The sequence below is a fragment of the Zingiber officinale genome, chromosome 9A (assembly GCF_018446385.1).
Source record: "Zingiber officinale cultivar Zhangliang chromosome 9A, Zo_v1.1, whole genome shotgun sequence".
Classification (NCBI taxonomy): Eukaryota; Viridiplantae; Streptophyta; class Magnoliopsida; order Zingiberales; family Zingiberaceae; genus Zingiber; species Zingiber officinale.
Window position 1 is genome coordinate 15260454 of NC_056002.1, and position 22516 is coordinate 15282969.

General features: G+C 38.1%; 2 protein-coding genes and 1 pseudogene across 3 annotated transcripts; all 3 read left to right on the forward strand.

The window, feature by feature from the left end:
- The first annotated feature begins 354 nt into the window (after positions 1-354).
- LOC122019051 (disease resistance protein RGA2-like) lies at positions 355-3725 on the forward strand. The gene is made up of 3 exons (XM_042576560.1): positions 355-2956; positions 3109-3488; positions 3690-3725. The coding sequence occupies exons 1-3, from the start codon at positions 355-357 to the stop codon at positions 3723-3725; spliced, it is 3018 nt and encodes a 1005-aa protein (XP_042432494.1).
- Positions 3726-8432: 4707 nt separating this feature from the next.
- On the forward strand, positions 8433-10688 carry LOC122021205 (vacuolar protein sorting-associated protein 28 homolog 1-like). Of its 2 annotated transcripts, none has more exons than XM_042579291.1 (2): positions 8433-9223; positions 10627-10688. In XM_042579291.1, the coding sequence occupies exon 1, from the start codon at positions 8563-8565 to the stop codon at positions 9208-9210; it is 648 nt and encodes a 215-aa protein (XP_042435225.1). In that variant the 5' UTR covers positions 8433-8562; the 3' UTR covers positions 9211-9223; positions 10627-10688. The 2 variants fall into 2 exon arrangements, with proteins under 2 accessions (XP_042435225.1, XP_042435226.1); XM_042579292.1 differs by lacking the exon at positions 10627-10688 and adding an exon at positions 9958-9974.
- Positions 10689-14414: 3726 nt separating this feature from the next.
- LOC122021089 lies at positions 14415-16500 on the forward strand (annotated as a pseudogene).
- Positions 16501-22516: the final 6016 nt, after the last annotated feature.

Sequence of the window (22516 nt, forward strand, 5' to 3'; positions counted from 1 at the left end):
TTATCGAAGACGGCAAAACTTACACCACCACCTACCGCTTCATGGCCTTGATTATTATTGTTTAGATCAAGCATCGAGCATTGCTGCTCATGAGAGAATTGAAGTTGTGGAAAACAATTAGATATTGTTGACACAACTTTGTGAAAAGATCAAGTCTTGTGCAAGTAACGCATATGTGCAGACTTGCTGTGAATTAATTGATATGTTGGCCAGCATCAATGTAATTAAATAACAATGAGAGAACCTAAAGATTTAGGCTACCTTGGGACCTTTACTGGAATGCATAGCACATACATGATACATATACAAAGAAGAAGAGAAACTCAAAATAGCTATCCACCCAAATTAGCTAGCATGACAATGATGGATCAACCTATGGCGACAATATCGCAATTGAGGCACATAGTGATGAAGATCCTGTCGGAGCCCGAGATGGTGGCACAAGGGAAGGCATTCCGCATCTCAAATCACTTGGAGATGATTCGGGATAGCCTTTGGGCCATCAATTCCTTCCTCATGGATGGTGCTCTTTGCGTGCTCGAGGAGCCTGATGTGGCAGAGTGGATGAAGGATGTGGGTGTGGCCGTTGAAGATGTGAATAGCCTATTGAAGAGGATCTTGGACTACTGGGATCCGAATGAAGAAGATGAAACAGAAAAGAAGAGGAAGATGAACAACTTCTTTCATCCCTTGGTCGACAACAGCATCCAATCGATGAGTAGCCGTCGGTCCATCTTACTAGAGCTCAAAGAGACAGCCTGCTTGTTGAATTACCTAGTCAATAGGGGGGCTGCTTTGGGCCTCTGGGTGGAGATGATGGATTCGATGGATCCAACCCATGATGACTACTCTACTATTCTCAGTGACGAGGTGATGGGAAGAGATGAAGATGAAGACCATATAATAGAGCTCCTTCAACAACAACAATGTGACAAATATGGAAACATACCCTTCTTCATTGCCATAAAAGGTGATAAATACTATGGGAAGACAACACTGGCTCGCAAGATCTACCACCACACTTGGGTGCGCCAACATTTCCAACATCGAATATGGTTGGATGCTTCATCTTTTAGCGATTTCAATAGCAACATGATCGCCAAAGAAATTGCAAGATTATTGACCGGGAAGCCATGTGCAAACATCAATTGTTGGCCACTTATCAATGAACATCTTCATGGAGATAGATACTTGCTCATCTTGGATGACGTTGATGTAAGTGGTGTTTTGAAATACAAATGGGAGCAACTTAAGATGAATCTCATTCATTATGGTACACCGGGGAGCAAAGTCATCCTCGCTGGGTATACTTTTCACGGAATTGAAAGAGACTTCAACGTCACGGAATACAAAATAAACCAACTGCCCAATGATGCATGGGTAAGAATATTATTAAGGTATGCAACATTTGTCTATCCAATCGAAAGTAATAACAATATTCATAAAGAGAAGGTCGCTCCTGTTGCTATTGATTTTCTAATTCCACTTGTTGAGAAATATAGCCAAAATTGTCTAGGAGCAAAGTGTATGGGCCTCATGTTTAGTTGGAGAGACATGACTCAGGGGCAAGAACTAGCTAATCAGCTATACAACTTTGATGATTTCCCATACAAGTTTAATTTATTGTCAATTGAGGAGATACGAAGTTCTCTTTGCATGTTATTGTCTGAAGGATTTTCATGTGAAAGTTACCATGAAGAAGATGTGCTCCATATGTTGGTTGCTGAAGGCACTCTAACAAATACAAGGCTTAAGAGCAATCTTCGACACATCTCAACAAAGTTCAATTTAGATTTATGTTTTTTTAAAATGAAGGTCAGTGAAGATTCAAGTATCCCACCGCAATGCCGCCATCTGCATTTACTTATGGATTCTAAAAATATTTTAAAATCTAAAAAAGCCATTGAAAAGGCTGGGATAGCCAATAAGCTGAGAAGTTTGGCTTTGCATAGGGAAGAGAAAAAGGAGCCTATTAGTCAGATAGAGACGAAGAGACTTGAAGGTATGTTTTTAAATCTCAGGCATTTAGGTACATTACATATGAGAGCCATCATGATTGAAGACCTCCCTAGTTCAATTTGCACGTTGCATTGCTTGAGATACCTCAACTTTGCAGAGAATAAGATAGAAACACTACCGGAATCTCTCTGTAACCTGAGTAATTTATGTGTTCTAATTTTATCACTTTGCAAAAAACTTAAGGAGCTTCCAAGACGAATCCACAAGCTTAGAAAATTGCAGATTTTGAAACTGACATGCTGCCTGAGGATTCATAAGTTGCCAGAGTCAATCACTCAACTCCTGAATTTAAAAGAATTAGATGTTGGAGGTTGTTGTTGGCTTTCGAAAATGCCTGATGATTTGAGCAACATGAAGAACTTGGCGCAACTTAAGATGCATGGATGTGCATCATTGACTAGAATGCCTAGTGGAATTAGACAATTGACAAACTTGGAAGTATTGTGGGGATATGATGCTATAGATGGCCTTGGAAATGTTATGTTGTCAGAGTTGCAAGCTCTTACAAATCTTGAATCCCTGCATATACAACACCTTGAAAGACTAGTATCAGCAGAAGTAGAAGAAAAGGATATTACCCCACCCACTATTTTACAGGAGAATCAACATGTAAATGAGTTGATGCTGCATTGGCAATGGTGGAATGACATGGTTGCTGAAGGAACTTTCAAGCTCACACTCCAGCTAACCCAAGGCTTCTACCGTAACCTAGAAGAGTTGAAGGTCTTGCGGATCGTTTCGTACATGAGCAAAAAACTCCCAAGTTGGTTGATCAAGGACGGAGATTCTGCTCTGAATAGATTGACCACTGTACATCTAGTTAATCTCAGGAGATGTGAGAGACTACCACCGCTTGGACAACTACATCAGCTTGAGGAGGTTGCAATAAGTGGCTTTGATTCAGTGAGAGTAATAGATGACGACTTCTACGGGCGGAGTAATCCATCTCTATTTCCTTGGTTGAGGAGACTCACATTCTCTGAAATGCGTAGCCTAGAGAAATGGCGCTCACCTTCATATTTAAAAAATAACCCCTACAAAATCTGTCTTCCCCTATTTTACCGACTTAAGGAATTGATCCTAATTCAGTGCCCAAAGCTCAGGGAATTCCATGTCCAAGATATAATCATGTTTCGTTGAAACTGTGGTTGAGCAATGAGCTGCTGATGCCTACCTCTAAATTCAATGATTGGGAGAGCCTCTGGGGAATCCGTACGTTGCAAATATTTGGGTCTCAAGAACTGAGGAGTCTATCAGATAGTTTAAGGAAGATCCCCAACCTAGAGAAATTGGCAATAATAAATTGCAACAAATTGGAGGCTTTGCCAATTTGGCTCGTATGGAAATTAAGTTTGAAGTCCCTGTGCGTCTATGGTTGTCCGATGCTGGCAATCATTCCAGAGGGATTGAGAGTCAAGGGCCGACTAACAAATTTAATTGTTGAAGCTTGTCCCAAACTGCAGAGCCAGGTATGTCCTTCGCTTTACCACATTACTACCTTATGCTGGTAGCCCATCTGTAGCTGGATGTAACAAAACATGTTGATCTATTCAATGGTCTGAAACTACTTGTTTGAAAAGGCTAACATAAATAATTCATAAAATGATTAGTAGTGTTAAAAAAAAGGTTTGTTTGAAACTACTTGTTTCACTATTTTAGTTTGTTTGCAGAAATATCTTCCAGATAAATGGGATTATTTTCGCTGATGGCTATAATCATATTGATTGAAAGGTTAGACTATCACTAAGTTACTTTGTTGTAATAGAATAATTCTACCTTTTTGTTATCTTGCCATTAGGATAACTCGTTGATCCTTAATTTTTGTAGGTCGGCTCAGCACATCAAACTTCGATGTTGTCTGTTCTATGCCTTCTAAGTTGGATGACGCTTCTAAGTTGGATGACACCTACTTGCACTGCTTATGCATGCCTTGGTTTCTTTCAGAGAAAATAAAAAAGAATGATACTTGTCATATCAATGATTAATAATGTTAGCCAAGGAGATAAAGCAAACGAATGAGACGATGAAAGCATCGAAGTTCTGCATCTACATTCAAAGAGTTGTATGGTTTCTTGAGTTGCATTGTTCTGTTGCAAGTAAATAAGCTATGGAATGACTTTAGTGAAACTTAGTTTGTTCTATTTCGTGTGATGTTCTAACTTCTTTTCTTGTATTTGCTTTTAAAAATTCATGAAGATGAACGTTATGTAATGGATATAAAATCTATTGAGTTGGACATTAATTGTGAACCTTGCCATATAGGTTTATTTAAACTTAGATTTTTAATTATTTTCAATGATTTTTATGGATTTTAAAAGTGTATATTCAATCTAAACTTTTATAAATTCCATAGAAATTTAGTGGTATACAAATTAGATTTTTATAAAATTTTAAAAAGTTATATGGTATGAAATTTGATTTTTTAAAACTCTATAAAAATCTTTTTTATCAAGACTTTTAATAAATTTTTATGAATTCATTTAAAATTCTTTGATACAAATTTTAAACCCTTGATAAATTTTAAAAAATAAAAAAAATCATCTATTTATCTTTGAGATTTCTATGGACTTTTAATCCAACATGTCTCTCTCTTTTCACTGTCATCAATTAAAGAATTCATAATTTAATATCATCAAATTTATTATTAAAGAATATGACTTAAGAGTTTAATTTTTATAAACAAATTAAAGTGGATACCATGTGCAATTTCTAATTTGTTGAGGGGTCAAATTAGAAATAGGGAAACTTATGTGGTAAAAGGTGATTCGCTCGCCCCCAGCGCCCCCGCCAACCCGTCCCTAAGCCAACACGGAGGAGATAAATCACGGGTGGCTACTAGTCATTAGTGCAAGTGGCAAGACATGGGGAAGGGCATGCTCGGACACGCCGAGTTTCGACTCCAAGACCTCATGTGGCAACACCCCATGCTTTAACCACCGCACCACCCCGAGGGGATAGAAATAGGCAAACTTATGTTTCTATAAATAAGGGTTATGATCCTAATTTGCAGACGAAGGTTTTGTTTTGTTTCGTTTCTTCATTGACAAAACTCTCTGGATACTAAGAAAAATCTGCAAATTGAAGATCGTGCCCAGAATCGACTGCATACTATGGATTCTGGTACACTTCCGTAATTTTGTCTATCCAATTTATAATTTCTTAAGAATTGAATAGAATAAATAAGATTTGTGTTGAGATGTATCAACCTATTATACTATCAATTGGTATTAGATTCAAGTTTAGTCTTAAACAATACCTTAAAGGAAGCCTCGAGACTCAAGAAATGCAAAAGATTCCCTATGTTTTGACCATAGGAAGTCTTATGTATGCTCAAGTATATACGCGTCCGGATATTGCGTACATTGTTGGAGTATTGGGCAAATATTTAAGCAACCCAGGAATGGATCATTGGAAAAAAGAGTAATGAGATATTTAAAGAGAATAATTGATTACATGCTCACATATAAGAGGTCAAATACTCTTGAGATCATGAGATATCCTGACTCTGATTTTGCGAGATGCCAAGATAGTATGAGATCCACTTCAGGCTATGTTTTTCTATTGGCCGGCGGAGCTATTTCTTGGAGAAGTGCCAAACAGACACTGACAACTTCTTCCACCATGACAGTAGAGTTTATAGCATATTACGAGGCATCTATTCATAGAATATGGATGAAAAATTTTATCACTGTGCTAGTATTTTGGGAAGGATTGAAAGACCATTGAAGTTATTTTGTGACAATCGATCAGTTGTATTATATTCTAACAACAATAGGAACTCGACAAAATCGAAGCACATTGATATCAAGTTCCTTGTTGTTAAAAAACGAGTACAAAGTGGATAAATTTCAATAGAACACATAGGCACAAATTCCATAATAACAAATCCTTTTACGAAGGGTTTACCAGCTAATGTCTTCTATGAGCATACCACTCATATGAGTGTTATTCAATTTGGTGAAATCTAGATCTAGTGAGTTTGTACTATATATGTTTTCTATATATGTTTGGTATGTTGATGAAACTTATGTATTTGGAGATTATCTGATCAGATATAAAGTTTAATATTTACTTTATTACACTTTGTATAACTTAAGTTAAAGTTTTGATCTCACTTTGATTATAAGGAGGATCAATTGAAAATTGACATGAATAGATCACCTTGCATGTAATTTTCATGCCACATATTCATAATTGATCTGTGTCATTTGATTATATTGATGTATGTGACCATTGATGGTTTAGTTGTTATAGATACAATGAAGACTACATTGATCTAATATCTATATGATTGATGGACTAGATTGTTAGGGAAATCATACAACTATGATGACAAAAGTTATGAGCTCATTAAGATTAATATTTATAAGTTTACACATATGGTCCAGTGGGAGATTGTTAGAATTTTGAGACCATAATTATAATTATAAATGTCTAATGTCATCAATTAAAGAAGTCATAATTTAATGTGATCAAATTTATGATTAAGGAATATGACTTAAGGGTTTAATTGTTATGAATTAATTAATATGGATACCATGTATAATTTCTAATTTGTCGAGGGGTCAAATTAGAAATAGTTAAACTTATTTCTATAAATAAGGGTTATGGTCCCAATTTACAGGCGAAAGTTTTGTTTTGTTTCCTTATTGATAAAATTCTTTGGATATTAAGGAAAATCTGTAAATTGAAGATCTTGCTCAGAATAGACTGTATATTATGGATTTTGATAAACTTCCATAATTTTATCTATCTAATTTATAATTTCTTAAGAATTGAATAGAATATATAAGATTTAAGTTGAGATGTATCAACTTATTGTATTATCAACTACTGCTTTCGAGGTGGAAATGCAGTTCTGGCGGCACGACCGCAATGTATTAGAGCAAGCACAAAACTTAGCTCTTCTCTGTCTGCAAAGGAGTCATGGCAGACATGTTGCCAATGTTCTTATTGCTCTTCACCTAGCAGGTAGTCTTATCATTTTTATGAGTATTGTCGGTGTATTTTGATATTTTCAGATGATTCAAAATTTTCACATGTTTTTTTGGTATTAGGAATAAGTAGGGGTGTAAATGAGTCAAGCTATTCATGAGCTATTCGAAGCTCAATTTGATAAAAGTTCGTTTGAGCTCATTTAAAGAGACAAACCAAGCTCAAGCTTCACAATATTCGGTTCGTTAGCTCGTGAATATATTCGTTAAGCTCATAAATCAACTTTTAAATAAAAAAATAATAGTTTTGATATTAAATTTATAGATTTTACACTATATTTATGAAAAACATAGATAGATATATTAAATTTATTTATCAGAATAAAATTATAAATTTTAACAAGAATATTATAATTTTTTTAAATATATAATTTAGTTTTTAATGAATATTTAAATTTATAATTTATATTTATTAAGCTCGTTTAGGTTCGATAAAAGCTCGAATAAGCACGTGAGCCATGAATATATTCGTTAAATAAAGTTCGAACTCGGCTCGATTATAAACGAGTCAAACCCAAACATCCAAGAGTTCAGTTCGGCTCGGCTCGATTACACCCCTAGGAATAGAGAAGAAGATGATGAGAGAAGACGGCCTTTTATCCCTACTAGTGTGTTGTCTCATGATTCTGATGATTCTTCTAATATAGATTCTATCAATTTTAGTACTCATAGCGAGCCCTTCTACTTCAGTCCGACAAATTCGAGTCCTTTAGATAGTCCTAATAGTTTTGTCCAAGAAGGATGTGGTTTTCCTGGCCAGTCAATAAAGGGTAGAGTAGACATTGAAGATTTACTGGAAAAAATTTCAGAATCTATATGTGCTAAAAGAAATTGAAATTTTAATTTCAATAAATTGAATATGATCCTTCGTATTTGTTTATGCTGTCAAAAAGTATTAAAATGTATAAAATCAAAAGGAAATGGGAAAAAAATAATAGAAATTGTATTTTATTTTTTAAAATATTTTTTTTATAATTTTTAAATTTTAAAAAATATATAAAAATAATCTTTTTCTTTTACTAGCCATATTTGATGAGAATAGTAAGTCAGAAGAATCAGATATTTATAAGATATTATTAAATTATGAAAATCTTAAATTTTTATAAAAATTTTGTAAAAAAATTTATAATTTTTTTATAATTATGTTTAATTATATAAAAATCAATAAAAATCTATAAAAAAAAATCAATGAAAATCATTAAATCTTTTAATTGAATTCCAGTTGTTTTCGTAATTATTAATTTAAGGATTAAGATAAATATTTTGTAAGTCTAGGGAAAGAGATTGTGCACGTGCGCTGCATGTGATTCTCGCGAGTACATCCTCTCGCGACATCCAATTGATATACGATTAGGATAACAACAACACGATTCAATTTAAAAGCCTTCCCGGATTGAATCCTTAGCATTCTGTTTCCCGACGCGTTCCGCGAATCGCCCTTTTGAGTCTTCTTCGTCGGTCGATCCGCCTGCGGCAAATCGAAGAAATTGGAGAAGGGAAGAAGCAATTGATCGGAGAAAGAGAGGGAGATAGGAGCGATCGATCGTCGATGGAGGAGGTGAAGCTGTGGCGCGACAAGAGGGAGCGAGACATGTACGACAGCTTCGCCGACTTGTACGCCATCATCAAGACCACCGAGAAGCTGGAGAAGGCCTACGTCCGAGATCTCGTCTCCTCCTCCGAGTACGAGGCGGAGTGCCTCAAGCTCATCGCCCAGTTCCGCACCCTCCACTCCGCCCTCCGCGGCACCGTCCCCTCCCTCGAGCGCTTCGCCGAGGCCTACCGCCTCGACGCCCCTGCCGCCATCAACCGTCTCCTCGTGTCGGGCGTCCCGGCCACCGTCGAGCACCGCTCCGCCGCTATTTCCTCCGGCGGAGGCTCCTCTGCCTCCGCCGCCGCCGTCGCCGAATGCGTCCAGCACTTCATCACCGCCATGGACTCTGTCAAGCTCAACATGATCGCCGTAGACCAGGTCCACCCCCTCCTCTCCGACCTCTCTACCTCCCTTGCCAAGCTGGGCAACGGCCTCCTCCCCTCGGACTTCGAGGGCCGCACCAAGGTCCGCGACTGGCTCGCTCGCCTTGCTAAGATGGGTGCTTCCGACGAGCTCACCGAGCAACAGGCCCGCCAGCTCCACTTTGACCTTGAGTCCTCTTATAACGCTTTCATGGCCGCCCTCCCCAATTCCGGTTCTTAATCATTTATTTCAGGTTTTCTCTCAAGTACCTTCGTCCTACATGACGTCTCAGCGCAAATATACGCACTAGCAGTGCATAGCTATATTGTTCTGTGATGGGTCTTGTATTTATCCCTGACAATTTGTTTCATACCTGTTTGTCTATGAGACTATGCATTTCTATAGGTAAGTCTGATGCCTTATTGATCTCGTATGATTTAGAAGCTCAGTTGTTGATTGAGAGTCTGAGACTACTATGCTTGTTATGTACATACTTTGATCTTTTTGACACTTATCTATGTTTGCATAACTTGTGCTACTTTTCGTATGGTAAATTTGGTGAGGTTTCATAAACTGAAGTTTCAAATTTCATATGAAGCAAAGATCAGCTAGGCTCCTTTTCACCTTTTGAATACTCTATATGCTAAGTACTCGTTAGTAATATTAGCTATTGCTTAGTCTAGTAATCTAGTCTCTATGACAGACCCATGAACTTGCTCTACACAATTAATAGACAAAGGGGCCTAGCTAAGCCAGGTCATTAGGACATTTTATTTGGTCATTTATTTCAAGAACCTCTAAGATAAGGGATTATAATATATTAGGAAAAAAAAGCCTGTTGATCTACAAATTTTTTGTGCGTTGTCATTTTTTCTTATACTTACAGTTCAAGTTCAGTTTTATGCATGAACTAATACTTGCAGTGGGACAGTTCTCTCCATATGAATTTGGAGTGCAATAGAATTTGATTGTGTTTTGGTCTTTCAGGTGATAATCACACATTGAAAAAGCTGAAAATTAAGGAATGTACACCGTAGGAGAATTAGAGTTACTTGTGTACCTTCCAACTTCCAAGTTCCTTCTGGTTTTCTTACTAAAGATCATGAGGAGGTCTTTGGCATCTTTTAATCTGAAAAATGCACCTTCTTTTAGACAAGGCATTTGCAATATTTAATTATACATAGATATCCATGTGTACTATGCACTAATAGATTCTCAGAGTAGCTAAATATTTTGCCTCTATGTCTCCCAAGATAAAGTTTCTTGACAAGTTCCATGGTTGCTGACTTAGATTCAGTATTCTCATAAACAATAGGAATCGCACAACAAATTCTTTTCTTTGTTCTTTTTTCCTCAAGTGCTCTCTCCTGCACTCTTTTTTTCCCCGATAAGTAACAATTTCCACAGCAAAAATATGGAGGTTGTTCCCTCAGGTCCAACCCATTTAACTTGTATGCAGTTAATATCACTTAATGACGTGAAAGATCTAGGTAGTCAGTCTATGAGAATGCAGAAAGTTGATCCAGTTAGAAGTATTGCTACATGAGCATTTACACTTTGAATATTGCTATTTACTTTTTCGTGTTTTTTTTGACAATATTGCAAAGCGCTAAAGTGCTTGAAATCCTTACATATCATGATTTTTTTTTTGTGTAGTTGACAGCGATAGGAAGGGGAATGCTAAAATTATAGTAGAATGCAGATTATTGTGCCATGGTATGTATCTGTGGGTATGGATACACCATTTCAATAGTAGAGATGGAAGATGTGAACTCCAAATTTGGAAAAAATAATTTCTCAATCTCCATGTTCAACTCTACTTCTTAATCTCAAATTTAGTTCAATGCTATTTCCAACAATAGGAAACTATGTTTTATTTGCAAGGCTTTTAGGAAAAAAGTGAATATTTTGAGGCTTTAAAGTTGAGGAGAAAGTTCATGTAGTTTATGTAGTTCTCGTATTTTCTTGGTTGTTTACGCCTCATGTCCATGCTTGCTGCTATAACATCCAAGTATAATATAACTTATGTGGGGTAGATATATGTTGTTTATTCAAATATCTAATCTACTTGTGATTCTTTGACTCATTTAGGATCAGTACAAGCTATTAGTCATCAGATATTGCAGTGGTAGGTCAAATACGAGAAGAATGGAAACTTAACTTCCTAAAAGTCTTCTAGTTGTGAATCCTAATAAGCTTAGTATAAAAGGTCTTTCACATTTTTTTTAAAACAAAATAGTTGAACATGATTTGGGGATATTATGCGATATTCATAATTAGTCTTAGTTATGTTAATATCTTTCTTGATACTCAGTTTAGTTTTTATATGTTTTAATGTTAGATTATTTGCTAGTATATAACTAATTGGTAGTGGTGTGTTCTTATGTCAATAATTATTGGATGTCAGAGAAATAGTCATGCTTATGCTACTCAGTCCTTTGAAAAATATATATAACAATCGATTAAAATGGGTTGGTGGGGTAAGTTAGTTAAGGGGTCTGGCTGATCGAGTGGATGAGTCAATAAGATTGAGTGGACCGGTGTGGTCGATATAAGGCTGATTGGATGGACCAGTTAGTTGAATCAAGCAGTTTGATAGTTTAGTTTGGCTGAGCTATTACTGGTGACTATTCTGGCAGATTATATACATTTTACTTTCTTTTTTTGTCTCTTGTATCATACTTTCATTGCTGTAGATTAGTGAAGGTGATTGCAACTATTGTCTAGGAGAAAGAAAACATATAAGCAATATGCGGTGACAAAACATAGTGAAGTATCGGCAATAGGCAGTTCCAGATGAATGTTCTTGGAGTTTGAATTCTGTTAATAAATATTAGGAAGAGTTTAATTTTGATTGCTCACTTCCAAATAAAAATAATTTTATATTTAATATAATATTACCATACCTTTCTTATTGCTCATTGCAGGGTTAATTGTTAATTAAAATTGGCCGTCTTGCACAAGCCGCCCGTCATTCTTCCCCTTAGTATTTAAAATGTTCAACGAGAAGAAAAACAAAGGTCGTTTGTGTTTCTATGTTTTAAAAAATGTATTTTAGAACTTTGTTTATTGTTTGATACGATGGAATATTTACACTCACCAGTCAATAGTAAATGCACTTGGATCTAGATGCTAATTCATCATTAAAAATAGGTATTAGCTATTTAGCCTATTTTAGTGGGTATTGATCCTTATAGAATTCTTGTTCTGTAAACTATCCCCTCCTTCCCTTGCACTCTCATAGTCAACTTCGTGAAATCTATTTCACACTTTATCATTTCTACCTTCGACTGTTGTTCACCCTTGTTAACCACAAGCCCCTTCATTCTTGATCGCCATTTATGACCATCTTTTGTTTGCATTAAATTTATGGCAAACAAAAACAAATCACATCAAACACACTTTATATATACACCATGAAAAGGCTGTTTTTTTGTTTTTTGTTTTGTTTTTTTCAAAAATATCAAAACAACACTCCATTTCAATTTTATTATCCGAATTATTCATCTTTATTTGATCGGTCTAAACCAATATTATTGTAGTAGTTATAAATAGTAATTACTATAATTTTATAACAATTATAATTTATAACGCAGCATACATTATGCTGAGGATTTCATCCGCAACAACATATTTTTTTGTTTTTAATTTTTTATTTTTTTAGCTTGTATATCATTTAAGGACTTTATTTTTAAGATTTAAAGGTTGGATTATATTTTTTTAAATCGAAAAAAAAAATTAGATAGGTACGAAGTATGCGATGTAAGATGCTTAGCATATTATAGTGTAGCAGTTTTATTACAATGCTATAACAGTTATCGTTGCATATAGATATTTCAATTCTAATTAACGCTAATTATTATGAATCATAATTACTACCATATAAATAATTATATGTCATAATTACTATAATGTAGAAGTTTCAACTTTGATCATTATTATATTATACTAGTTATTATAGTAAAAATGATTATGTTTATCTTAAATGTTCCTTTTGTGACCGTTAAATGATTGGAAGATGGGAGGATTTTTTTTTTTTTGTTTTTTTTTTTTAAAGATATGTACAATGACAAAATCAGTCCGGATGATCTACCCGGACTGATCCCTCGTAGACGCCGACGTTGTCAACCCAGTTACACAATTTTTTTTCATGTTGAGCTTATCCATTTCTAAACTCCCTCAGACGTCTGGGCTATTGTTTGGATAAGTTTGAATGTGACTCCACCATTATATATGTATCTGTCTAAAATTAATTCTTAATCCCATTATAATATATCTATCATATATTATACTAATTATTAGCATAGTTACTATAATATTGTTATAACTATAATTTCCAATGAGGCCGTGAAATGGCTAGAGGATTGAAGCAGTAAATCAACTAGAAAGCACATAAAATTGCTATAAATAAAAAAAAATCTTCGTAGTTAATAATAATAATAATATACTTTGACAACCTTCGTTCCATCCAAACTTGATTTTATTTGAACGTTACTGGAAGAAATTGATTCCTCTAACATTACGGTCTTTACTATAACAATGCTGTCTATAGATTAAATTAGATCCGTAGATTGAATTTCATTTGATTGTTTATGGTTCTATTGCGTGTATTCAGAATAGAAGTTTTGTATAAATATATTGTTATGTTATTAAGTATTTTGTTTTAAGGTTTTTTTATCTATAAGAGATGAAATAAAATAATCTGATTTAAACCTAATGATCATAGGTCTGTAATGCATTGTATGTATCATATTAAGTCACCTTCTTCTTTTTTTTTTTTTTTTTTTTTTTAGTCAGTATTCATAGTTATTATCTTGACACAAAGAAGAGTTCTATTTTTGTCCTAATTGGTTCTGAGTCGATATTAAAAATATATTGATTGTTTTTCAATAACCGAAAACGGTGCACCAGCTGCTAGATCCCACAAAATCATAATATATATTAATAATAATAATTTTTAAAAAAGGGCGAAGCTTAATTAAGGTGGAAGCGGTCCTCGCTGACCACGGCTTGCATGGAACCAGCTGATCAAGTGTAGTTTTCGTGTTGGGTGGGGCCAGTAAGAATCCATCGGCCCACCATTTCAAAGTTTTGATCGATGCCGGTGGAATTACGCACGGACGGATCGATTCCTCTAGATAAACACGCCAATTCGTAAAAAGTTTGCACTTGACCAGAAGAAATAATTATGAATTTGCGACTTTTTGATCACCCGATTTTTTATGCGCATTGGTCCTCCTTCAAGACTGACCATAGCATTCATGGAACCAGGTCAATTAGTAAGAAGCCATCTGCACGCCATTTCGAAGTTTTGATCAATTCAAGCGGAATTACACGTGGATCGATTCCTATAGATCAAACACTTACTCCAATTCTTAATAAGTTTGCACTTGATCAGAAGAAATAATTATTATTATTTTATCACCAGATCTTAATCTGCTGCTGCTGCTGCCTCTTCTTCTACTGCTGCTGCTGCTGTGATTTCATGATCTGCACTTTGATGCGTAGATCAACCACTTTGATGATCTCCACTGTTGTAATTTGCTTATTAGCCGCCGTTCCTTCGTCGAGCTCTCTGTCCTTCAACTTCACCAACTTCCATAACGTCGGCAATGAATCCGATATCCTTCTCCAAGGCGCCGCCCTAAACAGTAACGACTTTATCGAGCTCACCAAGAACACCGGCAATCAGCGCAACAACGATAGCGTGGGGAGAGCGAGCTACTACAAGGAACTCCTCCTCCTATGGGACGCGAAAACCGGCCAACTAACGGATTTTACCACCCGCTTCGTCTTAACGGCGCCGACGGGCTCGCTTTCTTCCTGTCGGCGCCGCCGTACGCGGTCCCTGACAATTCCGCCGGCAGGGGCCTCGGCCTCTTCAGCAACGTTGTTACTCCTCCTCCTCCCCACTCTACGGTGGCAGTGGGGTTCGATACTTATCAGAATCCGGAGTACGGCGATCCACCTTACAGACATGTCGGAATCGACGTCAATTCGTTGAACTCGACCAAGACAGCGGTGTGGAGCAACTATTCCGTTGGCGCCGATATGGTCGCGTGGGTCATTTACAACGCCAGCAGTCATAATTTAAGTGTGTTCCTCTCGTCCGGGGATGATCGAGAGCTCAGTGATGCTGTTTTGGTCCTCAGCGACACCATCGACTTGAGAACACACCTTCCGGAAGAAGTAGTGATTGGCTTCTCGGCGGCCACCGGTTCGGGCGTTGAAACGCATACTATTCATTCATGGTCGTTCAATTCCACTCTGCAGCCAAGAAAGAAGGACAAGACTGCGTTCCTCGTCGGTTTCGTCGTTGCCGGAGCAGTGCTAGTCTCCTTGGTGGCAGCTTTGGGCGTGCTATGGTTCTTTAAACGTAGGCAGAGGACGAACGGAAAAGATGAAGAAGAGGACTGGATCTTCGATGAAGCAATGGATGATGAGTTCGAAAGAGAGAGAGGACCGAAGAGATTCGCATACCCAGAACTCGTCCACGCCACCAGAGACTTCTCCGACGAAGGGAAGCTCGGCGAAGGAGGCTTCGGGTCGGTCTACAGGGGCGTGTTGAAAGATCCCAAGCTCGAGGTTGCCATCAAAAAGGTCTCCAAGGGATCGAAACAGGGGAGGAAGGAGTACATGTCGGAGGTCAAGATCATAAGCCGGCTTCGCCACCGCAATCTGGTGCAGCTCGTAGGCTGGTGCCACGACCGCCAAGAACTCCTCCTGGTCTACGAGCTGGTGCCCAACGGCAGCCTCGATTCCTACCTCCACAGCGGCGGCGCCGCGACGACGATGGCGTGGGAAGTGCGGCACAGGGTTGCTCTGGGCTTGGCCTCGGCTCTGCTCTATCTCCACGAGGAGTGGGAGCAGTGCGTGGTGCACCGAGACGTCAAGCCGAGCAACGTCATGTTGGACTCGACGTTCAGTGCCAAACTCGGGGACTTCGGGCTCGCCAGGCTCCTTGACCACAACGGCGGGCCGCAAACGATGACGGTGTTGGCCGGCACGAGAGGCTACATGACGCCGGAGTACTTCTACACCGGCAAAACGAGTAAGGAATCCGATGTCTACAGCTTCGGGATCGTGGCGTTGGAGATAGCATCAGGTAGAAGGCCATTAATGGTGGAGGAGAGCGGCACGGTGGAACTGGCTCGATGGGTGTGGGAGCTCTACGGGAGGAAGATGATTCTCGAGGCGGCGGATGAGAAGCTACAGGGCGAATTTGATCAGAAACAAATGGAGTGCTTGATGGTCGTGGGGTTATGGTGCGCTCATCCTGATCCAAAGCTACGGCCGTCGATGAAACAGGCCATTAACGTGCTCGACTTTGATTCTCCTTGGCCGGAGCTCCCTCCTGCGATGCCGGTGCCTACTTACGGCCCCGCTCCGTTACCTGCGTTGACTACTATGGGCATGAGTTCTGAGTCAACCGGAACGGCTTCTTCTTCTGCTTCGGGCCGTTTGTGGTCATGATAGGAGTTTGACTTATTTTGGATTAGCATTATTGTAGGAGTAAACAGTACATTTGCAAATATAAGAGGTGATTTCAAAAAGAAATAAAACGGGGGGTGAAACTGAATTCTCGATTCATAAAATGCGCGAAGAGTTTGATTAGGGCGTTTCATGAGGTTTAGGATAGGAAAGGAAAGGAAAGGAAAGGTTAGAGGATTACAGGAAGAAGAGGATGCAATTGCCACTCGATACGTGATCGATCCGGGGAGAAACAAGGATCGTCGACATGAACTGCTTCTACGGCTTTTAGGGAAAAAAGTGAATATATTGAGTCTTTAAAGTTGAGGAGATAAAAAACCATGCGTATTTGAAGTTCTTGTATTTTCTTGGTTGTTTACACATGGCCATTGACGTGGTAGTCCACATGAGGTGCCATGTGGCATCAAGAAGTTAACGTAGCAAGTGATGTAATAGTCAAAGTTAAGGACGAGAAGGGGAGATACACCGCTCAGGTGATAATCAAGCTGATCGAGAGTGGACAATTAATTACTAGGAAAGCTTCCATCGTTTCTAAGCCTTACCGAGTGAATTTAGAGTAGAGTTATTACTTGGCGCACATGTACTCTTTCTAGGTTTTGAGAAATCATGTCATAATTCTGACATTCTACTGCTCGGGAGGCAAATTAACTAGTCACTTATCGATATAATTACTGCATTAACTCGATACATTATGGCCTACATTAAATGCTCAATGCCGCTTATATTTAATATTTATTATGGGCTCATACATATGTGAACAGGTAGAGGAAGTAAATTAATAGTCATGTGCATTTACTATGTCCTCGTCAATCGTAGTCTCATTAAAAGTTTGGAAGGAGACGAAAGATCTTTTATAATTAATGAACCAATAATTGATTCATTACTCTCTTGTAATAAATAAAAAAATAGAAAGAGGGGGGATGATCATTTTCCTCTAATTTGATTAACCTATGCATTGCTCAGTCGCGTCAACTCTCTTGCTAACACACCAGCGAGTCCTCTTGGAGAACCTTGGAGGAGGATTAAATTAGCGTCGTCTGTGAGAATCTCTTTACTTGCACCAAGAACTCATAGAGGACACTGGACGTACTATTACTCTAACCCAAGTAGAATTGACCAAGATGGTGTCAAACGCTGTAAAAGATGCCTTAGTGCAACAATAAGGGCAACAACAAGCAAACCTGGTGCAGCAATCATGACAACAATGCAGAGGGAGCAAATGAACCCTCCTCCACTCGTACCTCCCGTACAAGTGGAATCGCCTCATTTATCTCGGCCTATATTAAGGTTGACCGAGGGTTCGAGACCACATCCGATTGGGCAACCAGGGGTGCCCAATCAGTAAAATCATCTGCTGGGAATACTCTGCATGATGTCACTCGACCACCGACATCGATGAAAGGTGAATCAGGGAACTCGACCATTTCTCCTTTCAGTCTTAGCATCCTAGAAGACCCCCTACTGCATCATTATCGACCACCTAGTACCAGGGAATACAATGGTTCCACTGATCCCAAGGACCACTTCTGCAAGTTTGAGAATATGTCACTACTGCATCAATACTCGGATGGGATAAAGTGTCAAGTATTCTTAACTACCCTATCGGGACCCACACAAAGATGATTCTCCCGACTCTCATCAAACTCTATTTATTCGTTTGAGGAATTCAGAACTATATTCTTACATAATTTCACTAGCAGTAGGAGGTATCATAAAACATGAATTTATTTGCCTTAAAATAGAAACTAAAGGAAATGCTGAAAGATTATATTCAAAGATTTAATAGAATGGCACAAGATGTTCCGTTAGCCACTTCTGAAATACTGGTGAGTATCTTCTCATAAGACGTTCTGGGGAGGGAGGTTTTTTCAGATCGCTCGTGAGAAAACCTCCAGCCAATTTTGATGATTTACTTGGCCGCTCGGTCAAGTATGTGAACGTGGAAGAAATTTAGTTGGCTCAAAGGAAAGACCCCGGAATGCCGAATCAACAAGATATTCAGCTCGAGAGGAAAACACCTCCTCTTCCTTTGAAGGAAAAAGAAGCTTACTTGTATAAACCAAAGGATCATCGAGCAGAAGGAGCCATTCAGAATATAGAGATAGCTCCTCCAGCCCTAAAGCAAGAACGTTTCTGCACTTATCATTAGTCTCGAAGTCATACCACTAAAAATTGTTACACTTATAAGAACTAGTAGAAACGTGTGGCTGTATGGACATGGCATATAAATGCATGGTATGTTTCCTCCTGGTCTACCCAACCCAGTCGAAATGAGGGACGATCAGTGCAAAGAGAGCAGTCAAAGCGAGAACCCCAAAAACGACTAAGAGAAGCATCTCTATCTTTTGAAGACGAACAGAGGAGGCAAGAAAAAGGAAAAGCAATCATTCGGGATCCTGTGAAAGGCCTTATAGGTATCACTTCGTGAGGACCAACTGATGATGATTTGAACTGAGCTAGAAAAACCCACGCCCGACGGCTAGAAGTCCATATTGTGGGAACTAGTCATGAACAAAGAGTTGACCCTTTTTATTAGCTTTGGGCCAAAAGACTTAAACCGAATTGAGATACCGCAAGAGGATGCTCTAGTAATAGAAGCTTTAATTTTAAAGTATACTATCAAAAGGATATTTGTGGATACAGAAAGTTCCGTGAATATCATCTTCAAAAAAGCTATTGACTAGATGTAAATTAATGATGAAGAATTGTTACCATTGACTACACCATTGATCAGCTTCATGAGACATCAAGTGCAACCGTTCGGGATGATCTCTCTTCCTGTATTGCTTGGGAATACTGCTCGGGATCTGTAAAGGTTCAGAAGAACACCGTTTATGGTAGTAGACACTACCTCCTCGTATAATGCCATCTTAGGCATGCCAACATTGAATGCTTTCCAAGCAATCGTTTCGACCTATCACCATAAGATCAAATTTCTGATCAACGATGGGGTGGGTGAAGTAAAAGGCAATCAACTAGCAACTTGAAAATGTTATGTAAATGTTATTCAACTTGAATCGCTGAAAGCTCAAAGAAGCATGAAGGCTTTACAAATAGCTCGAGAGTTTCCATTACTACGATTGGATAAAGAAGAGAAGCCACACCGCCCGAAAGAAAAATAACAAGAAGAGATGTATATACATGCCGAGCAGGAGGAGGGGGTATATATGCCATTCTGGAGCCAGGGTTGAAGCAACAACTAATAGACTATTTGAAGAAAAATTATGAGGTTTTCGCCTGATCACCAAAAGAGGTCAAAGGTATTTCTCCCGATCTGATAGTGCACAAGTTAAATATATTGTCGGATTCCTGACCAGTCAAACAGAAAAGGAGATATTTTAGTGCATAATATAATCAAATTATCCGAGTAGAAGTTGATTAACTTATGGAGGCAGGATATGTAAAAGAGGTACAATTCTTGACCTAGCTAGCAAATGTGGTATTAGTTCCAAAGTCAAGCAGAAAGTGACGAATCTGTATTGGTTTTCGAGACCTCAATCGAGTGTACTCGAAAGACTATTATCCTCTCCCTTGCATAGACTAGATGGTAGATTTGACATCTGGGTACGAGTATATTTATATGTTGGATGTCTTGTAATGATATCATTAAGTCCAGTTGGCTCGAAATGATCAAGAAAAATTAAGTTTTGTCACCGTTGATGGAACATTTTATTATGTTGTTATGTCGTTTAGTCTTAAAAATGTAAGAGTCACTTATCAGAGGATGATAAATCGAGTATTTAAACACCAAATCAGGCGAAATTTTGAAGTCTATGTGGATGACATACTTAATTAAGACAGCTCATGGTAAAGACTTGATCACTAATATTCAAGAAACTTGTGACACTCTGAAATGGCACAAACTTAAACTAAATCCAAGGAAGTGTGTCTTCAGAGTGAGCATTTTCTGGGACATATAGTGATCGAGTGGGGGATCAAGGCCAATCTAGAGAAAATAGAGGCTCTATAACTTATGACCCCTCCTAGAACCTTCAGGAGACGTAAAGTTTATTGGGCCGAATAACTACTTTGTCAAGGTTTATTTCCCGAATAGTTGATCGGAGTCTGCTCTTCTTCAAAATCCTTCGCAAGACTTTAAAATTTTAGTGGGATGTCAAATGTGATTAAGCATTTAAAGAACTCAAGGAATATCTTGCTGGATTACCTGTGCTATCCAAACCCATGGCAGGCAAAACGTTGTTCAATATTTATCTCCGACCAAGCAAGCAGTTGGTTGTGTCTTGTTACAAGAGGAAGGTACCATTCAATACCCCATATATTTTCATATCATTTATTGAAAAATACATAAACAAGATATTCTGTATTGGAGAAATTGGCGTTGGGATTGGTCTTAACCTCTTGATGGTTAAGGCCATATTTTTTTTGGCTCATCCTATTATTGTTCTCACAAATAGCCAGCTCGGTCGGATTTTTATTAACCCTAAAGTTTCGGGATGACTTGTAAAATAGACAACTGAGCTAGAAGAATACGACATTTAATATCAACCTTGCACGACAATTAAAGCTCAGGCACTAGTAGATTTTATGGCAGAAGTATCCAATTCAAATTATGATGAGACTTGGAAGGTATATGTGAATCGTTCTTCCAATCGGTTGGCCAGCGGAGTAGTAGTCTTGTTGATTTCATCTCGAGGAGATGTCATACAATTAGTCGTTCAACTTAACTTTCGAGCATCTAATAATGAGGTTGAGTATGAAGCTCTGTTATCTGGTCTTTAGGCAGCTAGAAGAGTAGGAACCACTAGGGTAATTATTTATTCTGACTCACAGCTCGTGGCACAACAACTAGAAGGTACATTTAAAGTCTAGAATGGGCAACTAAAAAGATATGTGAAGGCGTTTGAACAATTGAAGACTAACTTCCAAGAAGTAAGCCTTTAAAAGATATCTTGAGCGAAGAATATGAGAGTAGATGAACTTTCAAAAATGGAAAGTGATTTAGCCTTGTAGACAATGGATAGCCCGAGCTCTCAGACTACCGAGCAGGAACAAGATTGGCAAATTCCTATGATATCTTTCCTCTAGAGCAGAACATTACCCACTAACTTTGCTAAGGCTCATATACTTAAAAGATGAGCTACTTTGTTTATCCTAATCAAGGAGAAATTATATCGTCGAGCCTTTAAATGTCTTGGACCTAATGACACTGATAATGTCATAAGGAAAATTCATGAGGGCATCTATAGAAATAACATAGGAGGAAGATCCATAGCTTGGAAGGTGTTATTGGCTGGATATTATTGGCCAACAATGCAGGTGGACATAGCTAAGTTTGTGCTTCTTGTGAGCATTGCTATAAGCATTAGCCCCTATGACATCACCCAACTGAGCAGCTTAAAACTTCCACCGTATTATATCCCTTTGACCAATGGGGAATGGATATAGTAGGTCCCTTCCCGATCGATCCAAGGTAGAGGAAATTCCTACTGCTCATCATCGATTATTTTTCTAAGTGGTTAGAAGATAAGGCTCTTGCTCGAATTACAAAAGAAGCGGTTATGAAAGTTTTATGGCTAAACATTGTTTGCTAATATAGAATACCTCATAAAATAATATCTGATAATGATGATCGGCAATTTCAAGGATGCAAGCTTCGAGAATGGTGTGAAGGACTTAGTATTCAGCAACCGTTCACATCTATAACTTATCCTCAGAGCAATGGGAAAGCAAAGGTGGCTAATTGGGCAAGTATTGGTGGCCTCAAGATCAAGATAGACCACGTAAAAGGTAGTTGGGTTGAAGAACTACCAGACATCTTGTGGGCTTATCAAACAATTCCTAGAGAAAGCACTGGTGAAACTCCTTTTCATTTAGTTTATGGAACGGAAGCGGTGGTGCCAGTCAAGATAGGAGAAGAGTCAATTTGTAGGCAAAACTATGATGAAGAATTTAATACTAAGCAACACTTCATTGATCTAGACTTAGCAACTGAAGTTAGGGAAAAAGCAGCACTCGACTTACTGTAATATACAACGGATGAAATAGGCATATAACAAGAAGGTAATCCCTTAATCATTGCAAATCGGGGACCTAG